Source organism: Heptranchias perlo, chromosome 8, assembly GCF_035084215.1.
Source record: "Heptranchias perlo isolate sHepPer1 chromosome 8, sHepPer1.hap1, whole genome shotgun sequence".
Taxonomy (NCBI): Eukaryota; Metazoa; Chordata; class Chondrichthyes; order Hexanchiformes; family Hexanchidae; genus Heptranchias; species Heptranchias perlo.
Window position 1 is genome coordinate 84,447,930 of NC_090332.1, and position 21,413 is coordinate 84,469,342.

Consider the following 21,413-nt stretch of genomic DNA (forward strand, 5'->3'; position numbering starts at 1 on the left):
CACTGATTGGATAGGTGGGTACAGTAAAGGAGGATAAAGAGATCTGGGAACAGGGTGGGTAAATGTGATTAGGACCATTTGCTCGCATGGAGGGTAAACACCAACACAGACTGGTTGGGCCGAATGGCCTGTTACTGTGTTGTAACTTCTATGTAATTCTATATTTCTATTCTGTATCTCACTGTTTTATTGCAAAAGAATCTTCTTTAAGATATGAATTACTTTACTTAAAACAATGCAATCATTATATACTTAAAGCAGAATAGATATCCAAAGTGCTATGTAAGATAAATCAAAAATAGTGTACTTTTGTAGAAATTCTACGCTTTATTCATTAACACAATACCATAGACTGAAACAGGATCACATTTTTGAAAGTTTCTAACACCTAATCTTTTCCAATGAGATGTTGAGAGTTTCACAAACCTTTCAAATGTATTTGGCAGTCCTTGAAACAAAAACCTACTCTGTTGCATCTGCCTTTTATTCACTCACTTGTACTTCACTTGCCTCCGATTAATGCCATTTTTCCAAATTTCGGCAGCTGTTCTGTGCAAAGTCCTCCTTACTTGGCACCCGCACCTTCCAATTCCTCCAATTTGTTTTTGATATTTTTCTTGAAAGGCATTAGGAAATCATTAAAATCCACTTCATAGGTGAATCTTTCCCGGCGTTCGACTCTTCTTTGAATTAGGTCAGCAGTTGTTGGTGGATTATTCCATATCTTCAAAGAAATGGGAAAAGCTCTTATACCGTATGAAATTCATACATTTACAGTGATTATTGATCATTTTAGTACAGAACAAGTTCACAATTGACATATGTCACCTTCTTACTCTTTTTAGAATAATGATGTGGAGATGCCGGTGATGGACTGGGGTTGACAAATGTAAGGAATCTTACAACACCAGGTTATAGTCCAACTGTTTTATTTGAAAATCACAAGCTTTCGGAGGCTTTCTCCTTCGTCAGGTGAGTGAGTGTGGGATTCCATTTTTAGAATAAGAATGAGAAACAAAATATTCCAAGTTGTGCTGCATCTACTCATCATCCTGAAGAAGATCATCCACATTCATTACTTATGATATAGCTGACAGTCCTCAGTGACTTACTGAATGACAAATCACAAATGACATTGGGACATTATCTTTGGTTAAATAATCTTTCTAACTCCCTGAATTCAGTTGTACATGTTACATCCAGTTTTTATTACAGAACCACTGGGACTGGATTTGGTTTTACAATACGAGGCTGTTTCCATTGTTCATTTATGCTGTGAGGCTGATTTGGTAACGCCAAGACTATGTGATGCTCAGAAGTTGTGAATGTGACTTTAAACAAACTGCATTTACACCATCTTGGGCATGTGTTGTTGCAACAACAACGACAACTTAACTTGCACTTATATAGCGCCTTTAACGTAGCAAAACATCCCAAGGTGCTTCACAGGAGCGTTATCAAACAAAATGTGACACCGAGCCACATAAGGAGACATTAGGATAGGTGGCTAAAAGCTTGGTCAAAGAGGTGGGTTTTAAGGAGCGCCTTAAAGGAGAGAGAGGGGGAGAGGTTTAAGGAAGGAATTCCAGAGCTTAAGGCCTAGGCAGCTGAAGGCACGGTCGCCACTGGTGGAGCGATTAAAATTGGGGATGCACAAGAGGCCAGAATTGGAGGAGCGCAGAGATCTCGGAGGGCTGTAGGGCTGGAGGAGGTTACAGAGAAAGGGAGGGGCGAGGCCATGGAGGGGTTTGAAAACAAAGGTGAGAATTTTAAAATCGAGGCGTTCCCAGACCAGGAGCCAATGTACTTACTATATAATGACATCCATGTCTCTCTGCCTGTTTACCTCTCTTGATGTTGGGAGAAGATCTGTACAGCCCAGCAATGTTGAAAGCACAGGTTATATTTTCATCCTCACTACCTGGGTGGCAACCTGACTGGGTGAATCGCACATCCTTTATAGGAACCGCCTGAAATCAGGCAGCTTCTATAAAGGTCATGCAATCCACCCCGCCAGATTACTGCCCAGGTGGGGAAGAGGAAAACCTACTCCCATATTGCTGGCTTGTACGGGCTGGGTCAGAGGTCAGTTCTTTAGTGGCCAGAATAAAATGGTTGATCTGACCCCAAGTACCACATTTACTTTTGCTGCCACCAGCACTCTGTCTCCAAAGGTAGGGCTCCAGTGTAAATAGGGAATCATTTACATCACATGTCATTATGCTCCGGGAATAAACTACTAGAGTTAGAGGTAGATGCAATTATCGAGACTATTGACATTATTGTCTCAGAAACAAAGGATGACCAAGAGCTCTAGCTGAGAAAGTAGAAGAAAATGTTTCACAAAATTAGACCTATAAAGAGAGATGGATGAGTTGCTTTGTTGATAAGGAATTATAGAGCAGCTTTAGAAATGGTAGATACGGCAACAAAAGGAGGTAAAGTTGAAATAATATGGATAGAGCTAAGTAATGATAAGGGTGGCAAATTATTAATTGGTAACCACTATAGATTACCAGCACAAGGTAAGCAAGGAAATGGGGGGGCTATTTGGGCAAGTATGGAGGGCTGCAGAACATCGTAATGTACAAATCATGGGAGACTTTCCACAGGCTGAATGGTCAGGTCAGGGACAACCTGAAGGGAGGGATGAGAACACAAACAGATTCACTGAGGCAATCCGGGATAGTTTCCTCATACGATACATGAGGCGGGTTATTACAGCGGAGGCTCTGTTAGATCTGGTGTTTAGCGATCCACCAGAACTGGAGATTGCTGAGCACCTGGGATCTGGTGATCATTGCATTCTTAGATTTGATATTGTTGTCAAAAGCTAAAAACAATAATGTGGTGGTACTAGACTTTGGAACAACAGATTTTGGAGCTCTCAAAAGAATCTTGGGCAATTATAATTGGAAAACCATATTTAAAAACAACAAGAACAACAACAACTTGTATTTAAATAATGCCAATAACGAAGTAAAACATCCCAAGGTGCTTCACAGGAGCGATTATCAAACAAAATTTGATATTGAGCCACATAAAGTGATATTAGGACAGGTGACCAAAAGCTTGGTCAAAGAGGTGGGTTTTAAGGAGTGTCTTAAAGGAAGAGAGAGAGAGATAGAGAGGCAGAGAGGTTTAGGGGGGGAATTCCATAGCTTAGGGCCTAGGCAGCTGAAGGCACAGCCGCCAATGGTGGCGCGATTAAAATTTGGGACGTGCAAGAGGCCAGAATTGGAGAAGTACAGAGATCTCGGAGGGTTGTGGGGCTGGAAGAGGTTACAGAGATAGGGAGGGAACAGTGGAGAAAAATGGAACATATTTAAGGCTATTGTACAGGATGAGGAAATAAAGTTAGGGGAGGTTTTCTGCTGTCAGCATAGTAGCATCACAACAAGAGGTGCACTGGCACATCTACGATCACGGGCATGAAAAGAAGACCTCCTGGTATTTTCGGAGGTCTCCTCATTTAAATAATTATTCAGTGCTCCTGGCACAGATTGGGCCTTATGCTGGGAACATGGAAGCCACTGCAAATAAAAGGTTCATCTGCAATTCCAGTGCTGTAATAGTGGACTGTTAAGGCATCCTTTTTGCTGCGATGCTGAAGATGTCTGTGGAGCCTGCAAAGCTCCACATGGGATGAGGGAGGGTTGTTCCCTTTTCAGATAGAGCCCTTGAGGTTGTGCTCAGGGAAGTGAAAGAAAGGAGGGTTGCAATCTTTGATTTGGAGAGGCGCCCTCCACAGAAGGCTGCTGAATGGGCTGCTTGGAAAGAGGGGCCAAAGCAGGTGAATGCGGTGTCTAAAATCAGGAGATCAACATCCCAGAGGCACATTTCAGAAGTGTGCCAAGATAAGTGTCCGCTAAAGTAATCTGTTTCCACTGTTCTGGTAATGCACGGCAACGACACATACTTTTGCCTCAAACAGTTGAATTCTTGACATATCACCCCCTGAAACGAAGTCAAATTTAGTAAGTGGGAATTTTTAAAACTTTGATTTGAGTATTTTTATTGTTAAAAGAGAGTTGATGCTCCAATCTGCTCTTTCTTAAAATTAAAATTTAACCTGCTGGCAAACAGGGCCCCTTTGTTCTTGGGCAGAACACAAAGCTAACATCAGAGCTGCTGGCTACACATCACACGCGACAAGTCTGAGAGTACTACCTTTCCTCAGGATAAGGGGTCGGCCATTTAGGACCGAGATGAGAAGGAATTTCTTCACTCAGAGGGTAGTGAATCTTTGGAATTTTCTACCCCAGAGGGCTGTGGATGCTCAGTCATTGAATATATTCAAGGCTGAGATTGATAGATTTGTTTACTCTAAGGGAATCAAGGGATACGGGGATCGGGCGGGAAAGAGGAGTTGAGGTCAAAGTTCAGCCATGACCTTATTGAATGGCGGAGCAGGCTCGAGGGGCCGTATGGCCTACTCCTGCTCCTATTTCTTATGTTCTTATGTTCTTTCGAGATTTTTGTCTGAGGAATAGAGCTGAGTTTGGATTTTAACCCATATACATGTCATTCTTCCTCTAGCATTCAGACACCACGGCATGCTGAGCTAACCAATAATCTGAGGTCTTTGCCAGCTTTTGGACCTTTGATGGTCTTAGCAGTTTTGTTAAAGGAAAATGTTTTAGCAGCAGGTCCCGTGCTTACGTTTCTTGGTACAAAGGTAATGTCAATTTTCTTGGGAACTCCACTGTTTAACATTTCACTTTTCTTTGCTATGCTTTCCTTAGGAAGGTCCTTCTTTGGTTGCCTTATTGGGTGAGGCAGAACTGAAACCTACAGTTGTTAGAGAAAAAAGGATATTAGAGTAAAAAGTGAATATTTATTTTGAGTGGGATTTCATCTGTGAAAGAAACATCCAACAGTGAGTGTGCAGTGTTCCAGAATTCAGTTAAACATACATTTAAGGGTCTTTTGGGACCAGTCCATCCATAGAACAAAGGCATATCTTAGCAGGAGCAAAGGGCTCCAGGTGGTTTTGAACTTAGGCAAAAGATCATCATAACTCATTTAAGCCTGCAGTAGTTATAAGTCATGGGACTTTCATACTTTGAACTGCAATAACTCACTGAGCCTATAAGGTATCCAGAGCATACTTTAGGAAAACACACTGGAACTAATATTCCATTACACTGTTTAACTTTTAAAAACTGCAGTAGTACTTCTGCACACAAATGAACATTTTTGCTATCGTTGCAAGATATTTTTTCCCTCTCCAATTCCAACCCTCCACCTCGCAAGGTGTTGATTCCTTGCTGGGATAAAAGGGCCCATTCCTCAGTCATGGGGACAATGCCCCTGAAATATACTGTACAACCTGCTGGTAAAATGCAGCGAGTTCAATTCATTAACATAACTAACTTCCGCCAGATTACTGCCCATGTGGTGAAGAAAAAAAATTTATCCCTTGGTGTAATTGGATTGCGGCTTAGTTTTTGGTGGTTCCGGTGGACTTCACTTTGGCAGGAGTCTGCCGAAACGGCCACGGATTTTCTGGGCCAGTTCAATAGTGAACCTGAGAAGTGTGGAAGTGGGTCCCAATGGGAGACTCCAGGCCTGAGTCATGGCCTGGAGACCCAAAGATAGGGCAGGTGCCCGAAATGTGCCCAAAGTGGCATGACCCGTGACCCCACAAACTCTGGGGTGGGTGGAGGGAGGGGGGTGTCAGCAGTGGAAGGCATTGGGCGTACACAATCCCAGTGTAAGTGCCAGGATCATCTCCAGTGGAAATTCAGCTCCAATGTGTCGTGATCTTCTTTTGCGCTCCTTATTTACCAATTAACAAAGTACGCAGCTTCTTTGGGCTATCAGAAAGCGCTCAAGAGCAAGACATGAAAGGTATTGGTTACCATCTCTGCAACAGAAGATCCAGCTGCAGTAGTCTGAGGCCTTGAAGATGCCGCACTGCCTCCTTTTCCTCCTTTGCTTTTAGGTTTCTCTTTTTTCGGAAGGCTTTCCAGCTTTGCTTTGACCACTTCAATTATCCTTAAATCTGCATAGGCATTTGCTATGTCCAAAGCATTTTGCCCTAGTTTTAATGAGAAAAGTATAGCCAGAGTATAGTGTCACATTGTAAAATGTACCGTGCATAAGGGTTAGTGTCATCAGCCAGTGTGTTATCCAAATTTCTCCCTTAGCACCAAAGATAATTGAGCAAAAAGTCCAGATCATAACCCGATTTTTTAGAAACAAAGCGACAATATTAAAAAAGGATGAATTTGCAGAGGCCTCTCGTATCCTCAGGACATCCCAAAGCACTTCACAGCCAATGAAGTACTTTTGAAGTGTAGTCACTGTTGCAGTGTAGACAAACACGGCAGCCAATTTGCACACAGTAAAGTGCCACAAACAGCAATGAGATAAGTTACACAACAGATCTTCGTGATGTTGGTTGAGGGATAAATATTGGGATTTTTTTTTACCTCTACTTGAGACGGCAGATAAAAACTCAGTTTAACGTTTCACTCAAAAGGCGTCATCTCTGACAGCACAGCAATCTCTCAGTACTTCTTATTTCTTTCACTTGTAAGTGAGAAATTCCTACTCATAACAACTAATTACAGTAGATGTAGATGTTGTGAGCAGTAACATCAAAAGGCGGTGGTGAGCAGAATTATCTGAGTTTTTTTTTACACTATTGTTTTAGAAAATCTAAAAAACAGATTTAAATAATGATGCCACTCTGATTATCCAAAAGGACATAAACAACACAAAAAGCATAAAGCAACTAGAGGCTATTTGGCTTATTGCTGCTTTCAATATACAATTTCCATTGTTACTGACTCTCCATTTTGCAATTTTCTATTTATATCCTCTAAATATGTGCTCACAATTTAAATAAACTATTACATTTATATCACACTTGCCTCCAGGATCTTAAGAAGTTGGACCATCCTCCAATTAAAACAATTTCAATTCTCTCATAAATCGGCAGCTTTTGTTGTAATTTTTAATTCAGGAAATTTTTCATCGAAGAGAATAAATGCTGAAATCTCAATAGTAGAGGCCGAGGTGCTGAAATTTTGATTACCGCTGAGAAGCTGGGATTTGGGGCACAACCTGAATCCACCAGGTTTCTGCCCTGTTTAAATTCCGTCCCAAATTTTAGTCAGGGGGAGTGAGCACATCTCCCACCTAACTCCCTATACCCTGGGGGTGTGTCTGGTGTAGTTCTCCAGCTAGCCCTGGATTTCAATCAATTGTACTACCATTAGGCCCAATGGAACAGTTATGACTATGGATTATTGGCTATTTGACCTAGTAGGGATTTCAGGTTTAAACTATAATAATGTTCCTGACATGAACTCATGTTTAGTCCTTTAAAGCATTAATTGTCAAAGGTCCAGCATCCTTTCTGTCACCTTGACAGAGAGAAGCAAAGCGTGGATTGCTATGTTAATAACCTCACTCAAGAGTTAGAGAGACAACCAGTGAAATTGTTATCCACAATGATCTGGGACAATAGGTAATTTGATATCTCATTTCAGACACTTCCAGTACACATTCACCCGTGAGATGGTGGGAGAAACCGTTCCTCTGCATACAGCAGGGGGCTGTCTGCTGAGAACTGTTTGGCCATGATGCTCCGGCCACGCGTGTGGGGCGGGTTTGATGGACCAGCTGGTCTTTACCTGCCCATCAATTTCATATGTTCGTAATCCTCTCCTGAGAGGGCAGTAGCTGGTTAATTGGCAGCTTTAATGGCCAACGCTCAGAAGGGAAAGGAGTCAAACTGCCAAACTTCCTGTCCAGAGAGGCCACATAAAAAACATCGTTCACCTGAGGAAGGAGGTAGCCTCCGAAAGCTTGTGAATTTAAAATAAAATTGCTGGACTATAACTTGGTGTTGTAAAATTGTTTACAATTGTCAACCCCAGTCCATCACCGGCATCTCCACAACATAAAAAACCACAGCCCACATGTTCAAGGTCAGTTGCTAAGGTTTGCTGAGAGAAGCAGGTTAAGTCCTAGGTCTGTCTACCTTAAGAAAAGAGCAGAAGAGGCCCAGAGCAAGACTTGGCCTGATTCAGTGATATGGTTGACCAAAACCAAGTTATAGTTAGCCCGCTAACTGGGACAAGGTGCCGTGGTTTGTTATTTTTCTTATCTTTGAGGAGGGACTGAACTTAAGTTAAATTAAGTTGTTATTTAGATTACTCTCTACGTTCACTTGCTGACTGTAAAACAAAGCAGCTTAATGATTCATATATGGCCTTGTCTTAGCAAAGTGTTAATCAGTCCTCCTTTCAGGAGATTGGAGAAGCACACCCAAGGACATGTGCGGAGGATTTCAGTGCTCAGTCCATTTGGCAAGGGGGGTCTTAATGTTATATTCCATGGACCACGCTCCTCCTGCGGCCACAAAGGACATTTTTTCACTTTTATCTGGATGGTCTCTTCGCCCTTCCCACCAGTGGCTGACCTGCTTCAGCCTGGTGGGTAAGCAGCGGTGGCTTCCCCAATCATACCTCAGTTAGAACGCCATTTGGGTGCTAGTGACACAGTATCATAGTAGGTAAAGCACAGGAGGAGGCCATTCAGCTCAACGTGCCTGTGCCGGGTGTTTGAAAGACCTATCCAATTAGTCCCATTCTCCTGCTCTTTCCCCATATCCCTGTAATTTTTTTCCCTTCAAGTATTTATCCAATTCCCTTTTGAAAGTTACTATTGAATCTGCTTCCACCACCTTTTCAGGCAATACATCCCAGATCATAACAACTTGCTGCGTAAACAAATGTTTCCTCGTGTCGCCTCTAGCTCTTTTGCCGATCACCTTAAATCTGTGTCCTCTGGTTACGGATCCTTCTGCCACTGGAAACAGTTTCTCTTTATTTATTCCATCAAAACCGTTCATGATTTTGAACACCTCTATCAAATCTCCTCTTAACCTTCTCCGTTCTAAGGAGAACAATCCCAGCTTTTCCAGTCTCTCCACATAACTGAAGTCCCTCATCCCTGGTACCTTTCTAGTAGATCTCTTCTGCACTCTCTCATAGCAATTAGTATTTATGCATGAGGTTCCTGCCTGAGTCTGGCCTCATCCCCTGCCAAAACCCAGCGGTGTTCAAATCAGAACTGGCAGGAACGGAGCGGGAAATGGAGCCGCTCCATTTTAACTGGAAGTTCTTCTTCACACAAGGAGTGATAAAATGGACTCTCAGATGCAGTAGTGGAGAAAAAAACCCTGGAATCATTTAAGAACCAATTGGATGATGCACTAGGGAAATTGAGAGTCATCCTGGATGAATGAACTAATGGCTTCCCTCATCTGTAATTATCTTGTGATCTTGTGGCGTCATTTTTTACAATCAATGGGCATGTCCAAAAGATATGGAAGATGTCAATCATTTCTTCACACCCCCTCCAATAAGTACTTAGGATAGTGGGGCTCCGATGATGTATGCACAATGGAGTGGAATACATTATGAGAATAATTTTTATTGAGACCTGTTACTAGTTGATATGATATATGGAGCTCAGCAAATAGCCTCCAATTGCTCATAAGAAATAACTAGCACAAGGTTTATCCTTCAGCTTCTTTAATTCAGTTGGATCTCATTAGTTTCATCAGAAGCAACGCAGAATATTTTTTAAAAAGGAGACCCATCTGATTACCATAATTTGCTTCTACTCCTAGCATGTAGCACATGACATATTGTAAGGGCATCAAGGGAGCAGAGCTGTGAACAGGTTGTTGGCTGCTCTGAAAGAGGAGCTTGGCTTTTTCTTTAAATATTGCTGGGGAAAGCTGGCCCAATTTTCAGATCGGGCATTGCAGATGATGGTGCACGAGGTCCTGCCACGAAAGGCGAAGGAGAGGGCCACCCCGCAATTTTATTACAGGGCTTCTCCAGCTACATTATGGGCCTCTCCCATAATTTACATGCATGCTTGGGCCTTAACAGTGACTACACTTCAAAAGGACTTAATTGGCTATAAAGAGCATTGGGACGTCCTGAGGTTGTGAAAGGCGCTAAATGAATGCAAGATTTTCTTTTTTTTTAAATGAGCACAGCTTGTGCACAAGCTCAGAGCACTGACAGAGCTTGGGATCCATACCATTTGCTGCTGAGCACATGGTGCTGCAGGCACCATAAGAGAGCATTGCTGGTACCATGGAAATAAAAGTTCTGCCTTTTTGAAATTATTAAGGATGTTCTGTTCTCTTACTCATTTGCTTCTTTGATTCTCTTAACTCTCCATTTCTGGAAGTAATAACCAGTAAATTGTGATTCATTATGGGTTTTAACGATTCTTCACATTTTTATCTCAAACACAATGGCAATAAAAATCGGAGGAGATGTTAAATGGGCTGCCCACTCACTATCACCCATTTTACACTATCGCACAAAGTCAAGATCTACACCCAAGCTCTTATTACCTTAAATATTTTCTTTCAATTTTGGCTTATAATGTCTGCAAATCATGTCACACAGTGCTAGCATACCTTTATTGTTCTCCATATCAACACTAGCACCATGGCTAATCAGGTATGTTACACACTCCAATCTGCAGCTTTCTATTGCCCTTATTAAAGGTGTGGCTCCATTTATGGAAACCGCATTTACCGATGCGCCAGCCTTCAGTAGCAATTCCACAATGTCCCGCTGTCCTGAATGGCATGCATGGTGAAGGGGTGTCCACAGTAAATTATCATAAGCATTTACATTAGCCCTGGAAACACATAAAACATTATAATATAACCATATTGATTATTATGATTCGTTTTTAATTTGAGTGTATTTATTCTAAGTGCTAATATTTAACCAGAGGTTAATATGCTCTTGTGTGCACCTCAAAGGAAAATAATGTGAAGTGTGACACCACTTAACAGGAATATTGCTGTAATAATATACGAGCGATTTTCCTGAAAAATCTCTGTAAAAAATAACTAAGTACTACTGCACATCTTATATACGATACACTATCCATTCAAGTAGTACAACACAAAGCCAATATTTCCTCAATCCACAGCTGTCTTATATTATTAAACAATGTCAACAAGTAAGACAAAGAAATCTAAAAAAAATCCCTATCATTAAGACTTCAGATTTCAGATTTAAACCTGATAAACTACTCTCTGAATAACAAATTCCAAGGGTTAAAATGCTGGTATAACCCAAAAATGTCAAATTATAATACTACCATTCTGGTGTGAGACATTAAGCCCCATTCCCTGTTTGGAATGGGAGCCCTTCATCTTCTCTCTACACCATTAGACAGCACTGATGCAGAGTGCATCACGTACAGACAGCTGAATGGAGACCCATAAGGAAAGAGCCACCGAGGTACAGATAAAGATGCACGTCAACTCCTTTTACTGCTCAAGACAACTGTAAGCATTTATTATTTACTTAAAATACTTTTATGTTCCTTTTAAGGTGGTTTTTGCTGACTAAAGTCAAAAGTTTTGATCCAAAAAACACGTATTTGCTCCCAGCTGATTTCTTGACCCAAATTCAGTATAAATGATAAAAGCGAAAAATCAGAAGGCCTAATTATCATGCACATATGCAAAATAATGCTTATCACAGGGTGATTTTTTTTTTAATAAACAACTGAAATGAGTTCAGATGATTTCCTGGGGTCAGGTTCATTAACATAATCTTGGCGGGCTCCCTGCATGGCTTGCCCATCTTGAATGGAGGTGGGGAAGGGGAGTGAGTGCAGTCCTTTACCCAGTGAAGTGTGGCTGCTGATCCCAGCAGAAGAAAAAAAATTTAATGAAAAGAATGAGTTTTTACAGCTTCCACTTTACCTAGTGCATTCAACTGTTTGGCAATCGATTGCACTAGGCAAGCTGGCCCTCTAGAGTTTAAATCCTGCCCGCTGAGACATTGGCAACCTTTGGATGCCAAAAACACCTGATTACAATGGTGCTAACGACAGGAAATAAGTCATTTGCATCTCATTACAATATGCCTGCCCATGTGGACGTGCTGTAACCCTAACATTACTTTTGGCTGCAAGCTCCAAATGTGGCATCAGGTAGCTGGGAGACGACAGAACGGGTCTCCCTACCCAATTTTTCCCCTGAGCCCGCTGCAGTTAGAGGTCGACATTGCTGTGGATGAAAATCTGCCAAAAGCACATTCACAAGTTTGGAGGAAAATGTACATAGCATCGATGAAAAAAAATTCCAGATGATTTTAACATCAGTCAGAAAAGAGTCAGACTTACTTTGTTTCCACTAGGTATTTGGCAAGTGTGAAATTTCCATCTGCACAGGCTGTCATAAGTGGAGTTGTAAAAAATTTGTCCTGCACATTGACCGGTACACCCTGAAAAAATGCTTTCTTTAAAGATTGCATGTCTTCTGCTTTTGTTGCGTGGTTAATATTTGTATACACTTTGTCTGGTTTATCTAAGTACCATGCAGAGTCATCCTGCAATGGATGCTCAGGTGGCTGATCGCGGTTAAATCGATTTGTATCCGTAAAATTCTGAAAGTTTTCAATCATGAACTCTGGTGGGCCTCCATCTGGACGTCGAAATATATACTCCTCTGGAAGAGTGCAAATTGGTATTGGTATATTTAATTTGCCTTTCTTGCCCCGTTTACCTTTCTTTCCCCTCTTCTTCTTGGGTGCATATGAGGCCATGAGATAAATCTTTTCGAGGTACTTGATACCACTGAAAAACTCATTGAAATCAATAAATCCAGTACGAGCTTTGTCATGTGCAGTCATTAGCGCAATTATTTCATCTTCCTGCATAGGTACATTCTTTTCCTGCAGAATTGCAGCAAAATCCTCTCTTGCAAGCGTGCCATCTCCCCTGTCCATAGTTGCAAATGCATTCCGAAGGATATGTTCATGATACAGGGACCAGTCATAGAGCCTGATAGCCCAGGGTGCGTTGGGATTTTTTGCGTGAGGTTTGGTATATTTAGTGAAGAGACGCTCTGCCTTGCGTAGTTCTTTTGTTACGGCTTTGTGGCCATTTGCTTTGGCTACAGCTCCTGGGGTTTTTTGCTGCAAGTTTTTCGTTTTGGGGATGCTCCCTAAGAGAAAAGCCAAAAAGTCAAATGAGAAAACATTACAAGTTGTCTATTGCAGTAAACTTTCATGTATTCTCCTTCATTATACCCTCCTTCCTGTTCCGCCCTCACATTGAAGAGCAATGGGTTATATTTTCCTTCTTGACAACCAATACAGCTGATTCTATTACATGTATTTTACAAATTCGCACTCCCAGCACAGAGCTTTGCCCAGTGGTGATGCATTTTGGAAATTCGGGCACATAATTTAGTGGGTGCTGCAGGATTCTCCAGCCATAATGATCCATATAGCTACGTCTAAGCCACTTTAGTACTGAGCACAATCTTCATAGCTCATTCTTGCCGAAAATGAGCTATATCATGGTCGATTTTAACCCTGGCCAGCGGGAACGGCGCGTGGGGGAGGTTGAAATCGGCCACTTACTGGATACACACTTGAAAAGAAAAAATTTGCAGCACTGTGGGGTAAGAGCAGGGGAGTGGGACTAATTGGATGGCTCTTTCAAAAGAGCCCGGCACAGGCATGATGGGCCAAATGGCCTCCTTCTGTGCTGTAAGGTTCGTTGAATCCACGTTCCCACCTGGCGGCATTTTATCTTTGGTAATTTTGAAGTCGGACGAGGCTCCTGTTGCAAGCAGTCAGATGCCTAATTTAAATCTGGTGTCGAAGCTGCCAGAGAAAGCTAGCGGGACGCAGGAGAGTGGCCAGAAGAGGCCAAGGGAAGTGATATTTTTTATTCCTCTGGAGGATTCCTTGGGGGCTAGGAGGAGCAAGATAGCTTGGGTCTTCCCACCCCTATTCCTGCTCCCGTCCGCCTGCCTTGAAGTTGTTATGATCTGGAATGCGCTGCCTGAAAGGGCGGTGGAAGCAGATTCAATAATAACTTTCAAAAGGGAATTGGATAAATACTTGAAGGGGAAAAATTTGCAGGGCTATGGGGGAAAGGGAATGGGACTAATTGGCTAGCTCTTCCAAAGAGCCGACACAGGCACGATGGACTGAATGACCTCCTCCTGTGCTGTATCATTCTATGATAAGTCATTCCCGCTGACTTTGGGTGGGAGACCAGTTTCAGATATTAAAACGAGGTCCAGCCCTCAAATTGGACGGGCCTCATGCACTTTCAGACGTATGGGTGTGCTGCGCTTTTCAGGCATATTAAAAAGGCTTACCACCTGAAACAGATGGACACACCGACCACCCAGCAGAAGGCCCCTTTGAGGATGGCAGCAGCAGGAGAGCCGCTGAACCACTTTGATGTGCTTAAATTAAAGGCCAAAATGTGGAACAATCACTACGCTTGATCTAAATATTGTAGTATCGATCCAGTTCCTCTCACATCCAGATTTGAAAATAAATATAATATAAAATATGTAAAACAACAATACCTTGCAATTATACAACACCTTTAATGTACCAAAAATACACACACTTGAAAGTTTTGGAATCTGGAACTTTAATCATAACATTATCAGGTGTGAATAAGTGCAGTTTTCAATGCTGTAATAAGAACAGAAGAATCTGCAGAAACAATAACAACAACTTGCATTTATATAGCGCTTTTAGCATAGTAAAATGTCCAAGGCGTTTCACAGGAGCGTTTTCAAACAAAATTTGACATTGAACCACATAAAGAGATATTAGGACAGGTGACCAAAAGCTTGGTCAAAGAGGTAGGTTTTAAGGAGCGTCTTAAAAGAGGAGAGAGAGGTAGAGAGACGGAGAGGTTTAGGGAGGGAATTCCAGAGCTTAGGTGCTAGGCAGCTGAAGGCACGGCCGCCAATGGTGGAGCGATTAAAATTAGGGACGTGCAAGAGGCGCAAGATTAAAATTGGAGGAGCGCAGAGATCTCGGAGGGTTGTCGGGCTGGAGGAGGTTACAGAGACAGGGAGGGGCGAGGCCGTGGAGGGATTTGAAAACAAGGATGAGAATTTTAAAATCGAGGCGTTTCCGGACCAGAAACCACTTCCTTGCCTCATGAAACTGATAACTGTACCTCTTTGTGCCAAAAACTTGGCGCAGTCAAGGAAGCCTCCCATTGCTGCAAGATGTAAAGGTGTGTTTCCATCCATGTTAACAACATTTATATCACAATCATAAGCAACCAACGCTCGAATGACCTAAAACAAAAACACGTGTCAGAAAACAGCAGGCAACCTCATCCTCTTCCTTTCCTACTATTTTCTTCATTTTTGAATTCTTTCCAATCATTATTTGTGACGGCAACATGGAAGTTAATTAAAAGTACAGGTTAAAGAGAGGGTTTCATTCACTGGACAAACACGTGAGTGAATTTTCCATTCACTTCTTATACCTGTGTAAATACTTCAACCCAGGGAAGGGGTGACACAACTCAAGGGGGGGCAGCACCTTAAGAAACCCAGTGTTCATTTCTGTTAGCAGCAGAATCACACTGAGATTGATTCCAGCTAACAAATCTTGCACAACGTTTCTCGAAATATTATTTGTACAATAATGTTTTCTTGCGCTCCATTGCAATTAAATAGCTTTTTGGTGCTCTGCTCGCAAGTTTGGTGATTAAGTGCTGGCTCTGCCCCCACACCTGAATCAGTGTCAAACAGGGAGTCAAATTACTGCACCATGTTTGTTGTTTTCCAACTGAAATATTTTTTTTAAGAGAACGTTAGCTAGATTTTCCTCTTTCCAATGGGATAAAAGGCAAGGCATGATTTCCGCTCAGCCCTATGATTCTGCCATAGCTCCTGAATCGTTTTCCTGAATCGGGGTGAGTTTATTATGCAGGGCAGGCTCTTGGAGGGATTCCCGCTATCGAGAGGGAGCCCACTCCCGCCGAATGGGAAAATCTTGGCAGTGCTGAAGAGGGAGAGCCACAACATCGCCCGAAAAGACAGCAGAATATTTAAAGGGCCAGAAGAGGAATTCAGCTGAATGTGAATCTTTGCAATAGAATGGGTGGGGGCCCAGTGGGAGTTTTCTTGGGATGTGGGCATCGTTGGCAAGGCCGGCATTTATTATCCATCGCTCGGTACCCAGCTTGCAGCGGTTTGATATAACTGAGTGGCTCGCGAGGCCACTTCAGAGTCAAGGACAGTTGGGGGTGGGGGGAAGGGGTGGTGTCCCCAAAAATCAGTTAATATTTTCAGGGGTTCCCAGAGCACAGCAGAGATTTGTAACAAAGATAAAGGCCAAGAATTTCCACAGAGCTGCTGCTCTTCTGTTGAAGTTACGGCCACGGAGCGAGAGCAGCTCTGAGGGAATTCCCGTCCACTGTTCATGGAATTAAGAAGAAGTGGGCACGTAGATAGAAACAAGGTCTGAGAGCAGAAAGCAATGGTAAGAGAAAGATTTAGAGACTGGTAAAATGTGGTGAGCGGTGTCCCACAGAAGTCTGTGTTGGGTCCGCTCTTATATATATATGAATGATCTAGACTTAGGAATTGAGAGAACAATATCGGAATTTGCTGATTACATCAAATTGGGGAGTATGGCAAATTGTGAATGACTGCAGGACATAGATAGATTGGGCAGATAGGTGGCAGATGCAGTTCCATGTTGAAAAAATGTGAAGTAATATATTTTGGAAGTAGGAAAAAGGAAAGAAAATATATTTCCAGAGGGATTTTGATGTGCAAATATACAGGTCATTAAAGGTGGCAACACAATAGATTAGGGTATAGAAATATGAACAAAATTCTTCATTTTGCATCTAGAGGCATAGAATATAAAAGCAGAGAGATAAGGTTGAACCTATACACAACTTAATTAGGCAGCAGTTAGTTACTGTGTGCAGTTTTGGATACCACATTGTGGGTAGCATTTAAGCAATGGAAAAGGCACAGTACAGATTCATTGGCATGTTAACAAGGATGAGGGCTAAAGTTATGAAGAGAGGCTGGACAAATTAAGGATTTTTGCAGTAGAACTGAGGGGGGCTAAGAGGTGACTTTCAAGATTATAAAGAGTTATGACAAACTAAATAATGATAGATTACTTCTGTTGGCCAATGAGGTGGTATTGAGAGGATACAAAAAGAATTAAAAGCAAGTTTTGAAAAATTTCTTTCGGTGTTTAAAATGTGGAATTCTTTGCCTTAAACTGTTGTTGAAGCAGAGTCAAAAGATTATTTTAAAAGGAAATTAGTTAGTTGCTTGAAAAGAGGACTATTAATTAGTGTGTGGAGCTAGCAGGAGTATGAGATTAGACTAGGTGGTTCATGTGGACAAAAACACCAGCACAGACTTGATGGGCCAAATGGCGGGTTTCTATGCTTTAGTATTTTTACGATTCAGTGCTAGCTACATAGCATGCATTACATTCAACTTCCTGGGTTGTTCAATAGTGATCCAAAATGAAGAAAACATACATTTAACTTACTGCAAGGTTTAGAAGAAAGTACATATTTACAAAGAAACCTTATTATTTTTACAATTTAATGTAGGGTCCATGAAAGAAATAATGACACAGTTAATTCAATGGCTAAAGTAAGATCAGTAGGTATTTATAACGTTTTGAATTTTGTACCTCAAAGAATCCCCCTTGAGCAGCAAAGTGTGCAGCATTGAACCGCTCGTTTTGTAGAACATTAACGTCACATCCTTTCTCCAGTAGAGCACATACGACCTCCAATGCTCCTTCTCTTGCTGCTTCCATTAAAGCAGTGTGACCTGTTACCTACAAAGTAAATAAAATGGGAACAGGTTTATCAAGCTCAATCAACAAAGGGGTTTAATTTGGTTACCTGTAGTCTGTAATAAGATTAAATTATCACACAATAGATGTACGGCACAGCTCATCGATTAGGGTTTGGTGACCAATGTAAAATTGCTGCTATGTCAATAATTTTATATCAATGACGTTATCCCTTGGAATGCCAACAGCCAGAAAGAGATCCAGAGGAAGCCAGAACATTCATTTTTTGCACTCCACATAAAAATATGGCCTGCATGTACACATATTGGCCCTGAAGTTCCACAGGGCTCCTCCTAGTCTATTGCCATAACTCTGGTGGGCGACTGGTGGATTCCCCACAGAAATTGGTGAAAATTACCGTTTGCGCACCTCCCCCGGGGGTTACAGTGGTTATGACAGGAGACCAGGAGAACCCTTGTGGAATCTCAGGGCCCTTATGCCTACTTACCACTGTACTGTCTACCTGCCTGAGGAATCCTACTTACTTCAGCCTTCCTGATGCTGCAAAGACTGAAGCCCAGGCCTAAGTCGTCTTTGTCCCTCTAAGAAATCGAGTTCTGTTCCCTGTCTCCCATATTCCAATCTAGTCCCCTGCTCCCTCACCAGCCAGGCCTTAACCTCTTCCCCTCCATCACCCCCCCCCCCACCCCCACTCTATCCCAACTCAGGTCCCAGCCTCCCTACACTTTTGTGCTCCACTTTCCCTTTGCAAATGTAAGGAGTCTTACAACACCAGGTTATAGTCCAACAGCTTTATTTGGAATCACAATCTTTCGGAGCTTTCCTCCTTCGTCAGGTGAGTGTAGGATTCCGTAAATGCACAGCATATATAGTCAGACTATAACCTGGTGTTGTAAGACTCCTTACATTTGTCCACCCCAGTCCATCACCGGCATCTCCACATCATGGCTTCCCTTTGCAAGAGAGAGATGAGATCATGTTGTGGATATCAGGGGGTTGCAGCTCCAAGTCTTCTTCCAGGTCTCAATGGCACATGGAAGGAACAGGAGAGAGTGCAAGACATATAGGATAAAAGAAAGGCAGAGATAAGTAGATATATAAACTGAGAACAAAGAGCCAAAGTGTGCAAGTGACATACAATTTGACAGACATTCAGAAAGAAAGAGATACAGGCAAGTGATAGACTGAGAGAGAGTGAGGGAAAGGGACACACAGACATGTGCAATGTGCAAGGCATACGGAGAGACAGCAAGAGACTAGACAAGTAAGGAGACAGGGACAAGAACAGATATACACAGGAAGTGGGAGGGCGAAGAAGGAGTTATTGACAAATACAAACTACATCAAAGGAAAGTGTGTGAGAGGCAAACAAGAAGAGGGAAAGGAAAAGTGTAAAGACAAACAAAAAGACAGAGGAGGGAAACAGAAGAAGTTAGATGCTGGGAGAGATTCAAGGAGACACTTACTGGAGGAGAAACAATGGCCCTGAAACAACACTGGGATTCTACCGGTCTCGTGCCATATCTGCAGTGGAGCCCCCAGGAAACCGTGTAAACGGCCCTTTTTAGAAGTTTGCACTGTTTCCCTGGCGGCTCCACCAATTGAGTTACAACAGGACACCGGGAAAACATCCCCAGAATTTCAGGGCCAACTCGTTTTCTTTTTCATAAGAAATTGCCACAGGAAATCAACTGGGACATCATTATTTGCGCTGTATTAATACACTTTTCAAGAGGATCATCGGGCAAATTTGGATCAAGCAGATCCTTCAGCCTTTTTTGATCTCAGTACTCCAGGATACCAACACTAATATCTTCCTAGTAAATCATCGAGTTGTTTCCTAAATGAGTCCATTGACCTGGGGTCTACAGGCTCGAAATTGCTGGGTTCTCACTCCACCGCAGGAAGTGCAAGGGGTTCGTGATTACTAGGGTAGCTTTTGTGGAAGGTGGGTCTCGTTGGTCTGTTGAATATCCAAATGTTACCTTGTTTTTCCTTTCTTAGATTAAAAAAATCTATCAGCTGTGAGGTATGAAAATATTTACATTTAACCTGAAAGCACCATTTTTAAATTCATCTTTCCAGGGGAGAGTGACTCCAAACTCTCTTAGAAATACACCGCCCATTGCCAAGGGAGAGGGAAGAGGACACCATTTGGAAGGACTACAATTTGTTCCCAAAACACTGACTGTAATAAGCCTATGCTCAATAAGGCTTCCTTCAAATCCCCTATTTGCTATGAGGCAATTTTTTTTTTAAAAGACCATATTAATTAAAACATTTTCCTTTCAGTGATAGATTAGCTGCTGCTACTGGGAGAAGGATTTAAATATAAAGAAAAATAATTAATTCCCAAAATGGCAAAGAAGGGCACATTTTATGATCTTGCGTTTCCAGCGGGGGAAACGGCACTCAAAGTGAGCATTAGTCAGAGATGGACTACAACATTGTGTCCCTGATTCTCTGACCTGCGCTCCCTGTGAACATGGCTTGAGGTGTAGGATTGCAGAATTAGCCTATACAGTACATTTCAATAAAACCACCCTAGAGTCCCTTTCGTTTTTAGATGAAAAAAATGCAGTTCCCACATTCATAGTAGATTTCAAAATATAAGGAAAATGGCACCAACTAAAGGTCTGGGTTCTCCTTCACTTTACCCCCCAAATCAGTCCACAAAAAATGAAGGAAAATTGGGTGGGTAGGTCTACTGCCACTTCCCTGCCCATGTAACTGCCGACCTGGAATCCACCACCTACCCCCACCCCATCACCATCGGGAAGTAGGCTGCCTGAGTCAGACTGCCGCACTACATGTAAATGATGATGGCGATGTGGGGCCTAGAAACATACTAAATTGTCCTCCTTTCTGCCGCTCGCACCCACCCCCGACCCCAGGGACCGAAAGGAGGGAGGTGGTGGTTGTCTTTGGGGAAGTGACATAGGCCCACTGATGCTCCTCTTTTGAGGCCATGATGTGGAGATGCCGGTGATGGACTGGGGTGGACAAATGTAAGGAATCCTACAACACCAGGTTATAGTCCCAACAGTTTTATTTGAAAATCACAAGCTTTCGGAGGCTTTCTCCTTCATCAGGTGAGTGTCGAGATTCATTGAAAATTACCGCTTATTGAACACGTTGAACACTATTCAATTCATTTGATGGCCTTGATAACGGGCAGTTGGAAAGATTATCTGTAATCACCAGGCATTGTTCTATGACTATATATGCGGTAATTTTCAATGAATCTCGACACTCACCTGACGAAGGAGAAAGCCTCTGAAAGCTTGTGATTTTTCAAATAAAACTGTTGGACTATAACCTGGTGTTGTAAGATTCCTTACCTTTTTTGAGGGAGAGGGCTCAGTAGGGGGCACCTCTCCCTCTCCTCTGGCACCGTAAACCTTTCCTTTCGTTAGGCTTCGGCTCAGTCGAGGCCCAACGTTAAGCTTGCCCACAGGTCTTGGGCCTCCTTTAAATGATGTCCCCCCCCTCTTCTGGTGAGGCAGCGGGTGCAGCACCACTGACTTCTTCCTCACTCGCTGTGATGGGCTTCCTCTTGCTGGTGGGGGTCCTGCCGTGGGTCGCTGCATGCTTAAAGAGCACAAGCCCAGGAAACTCAGGGTTGCGGGTGATGAGTGGAAGTCCCACCCCCAATCCTCCCTCAGCGACGAATCTGCCCCGGAGGAAAGTCCGGCATTGAAGTGTCAAGAATCAAGATTTTCTTTTGTGTGTGTGTAGGGGGGGTGGGGGGAAGCAGGGAAAGAG

At 42.6% G+C, this 21,413-nt stretch overlaps 1 protein-coding gene across 1 annotated transcript in view; it reads right to left on the reverse strand.

The window, feature by feature from the left end:
- Positions 1-424: 424 nt before the first annotated feature.
- The window catches only part of ankef1a (ankyrin repeat and EF-hand domain containing 1a), a 36,150-nt gene continuing 15,161 nt past the window's right edge, over positions 425-21,413 (reverse strand). Inside the window, exons 3-9 of the mRNA XM_067988406.1 lie at positions 17,520-17,669; positions 15,013-15,136; positions 12,196-13,018; positions 10,463-10,689; positions 5,865-6,043; positions 4,663-4,791; positions 425-724 (exon numbers count right to left, since the gene is read on the reverse strand). Of these exons, the coding sequence (XP_067844507.1) occupies positions 566-724; positions 4,663-4,791; positions 5,865-6,043; positions 10,463-10,689; positions 12,196-13,018; positions 15,013-15,136; positions 17,520-17,669 (1,791 nt within the window). The 3' untranslated portion in view covers positions 425-565. The remainder of the gene's footprint in view (positions 725-4,662; positions 4,792-5,864; positions 6,044-10,462; positions 10,690-12,195; positions 13,019-15,012; positions 15,137-17,519; positions 17,670-21,413) is intronic.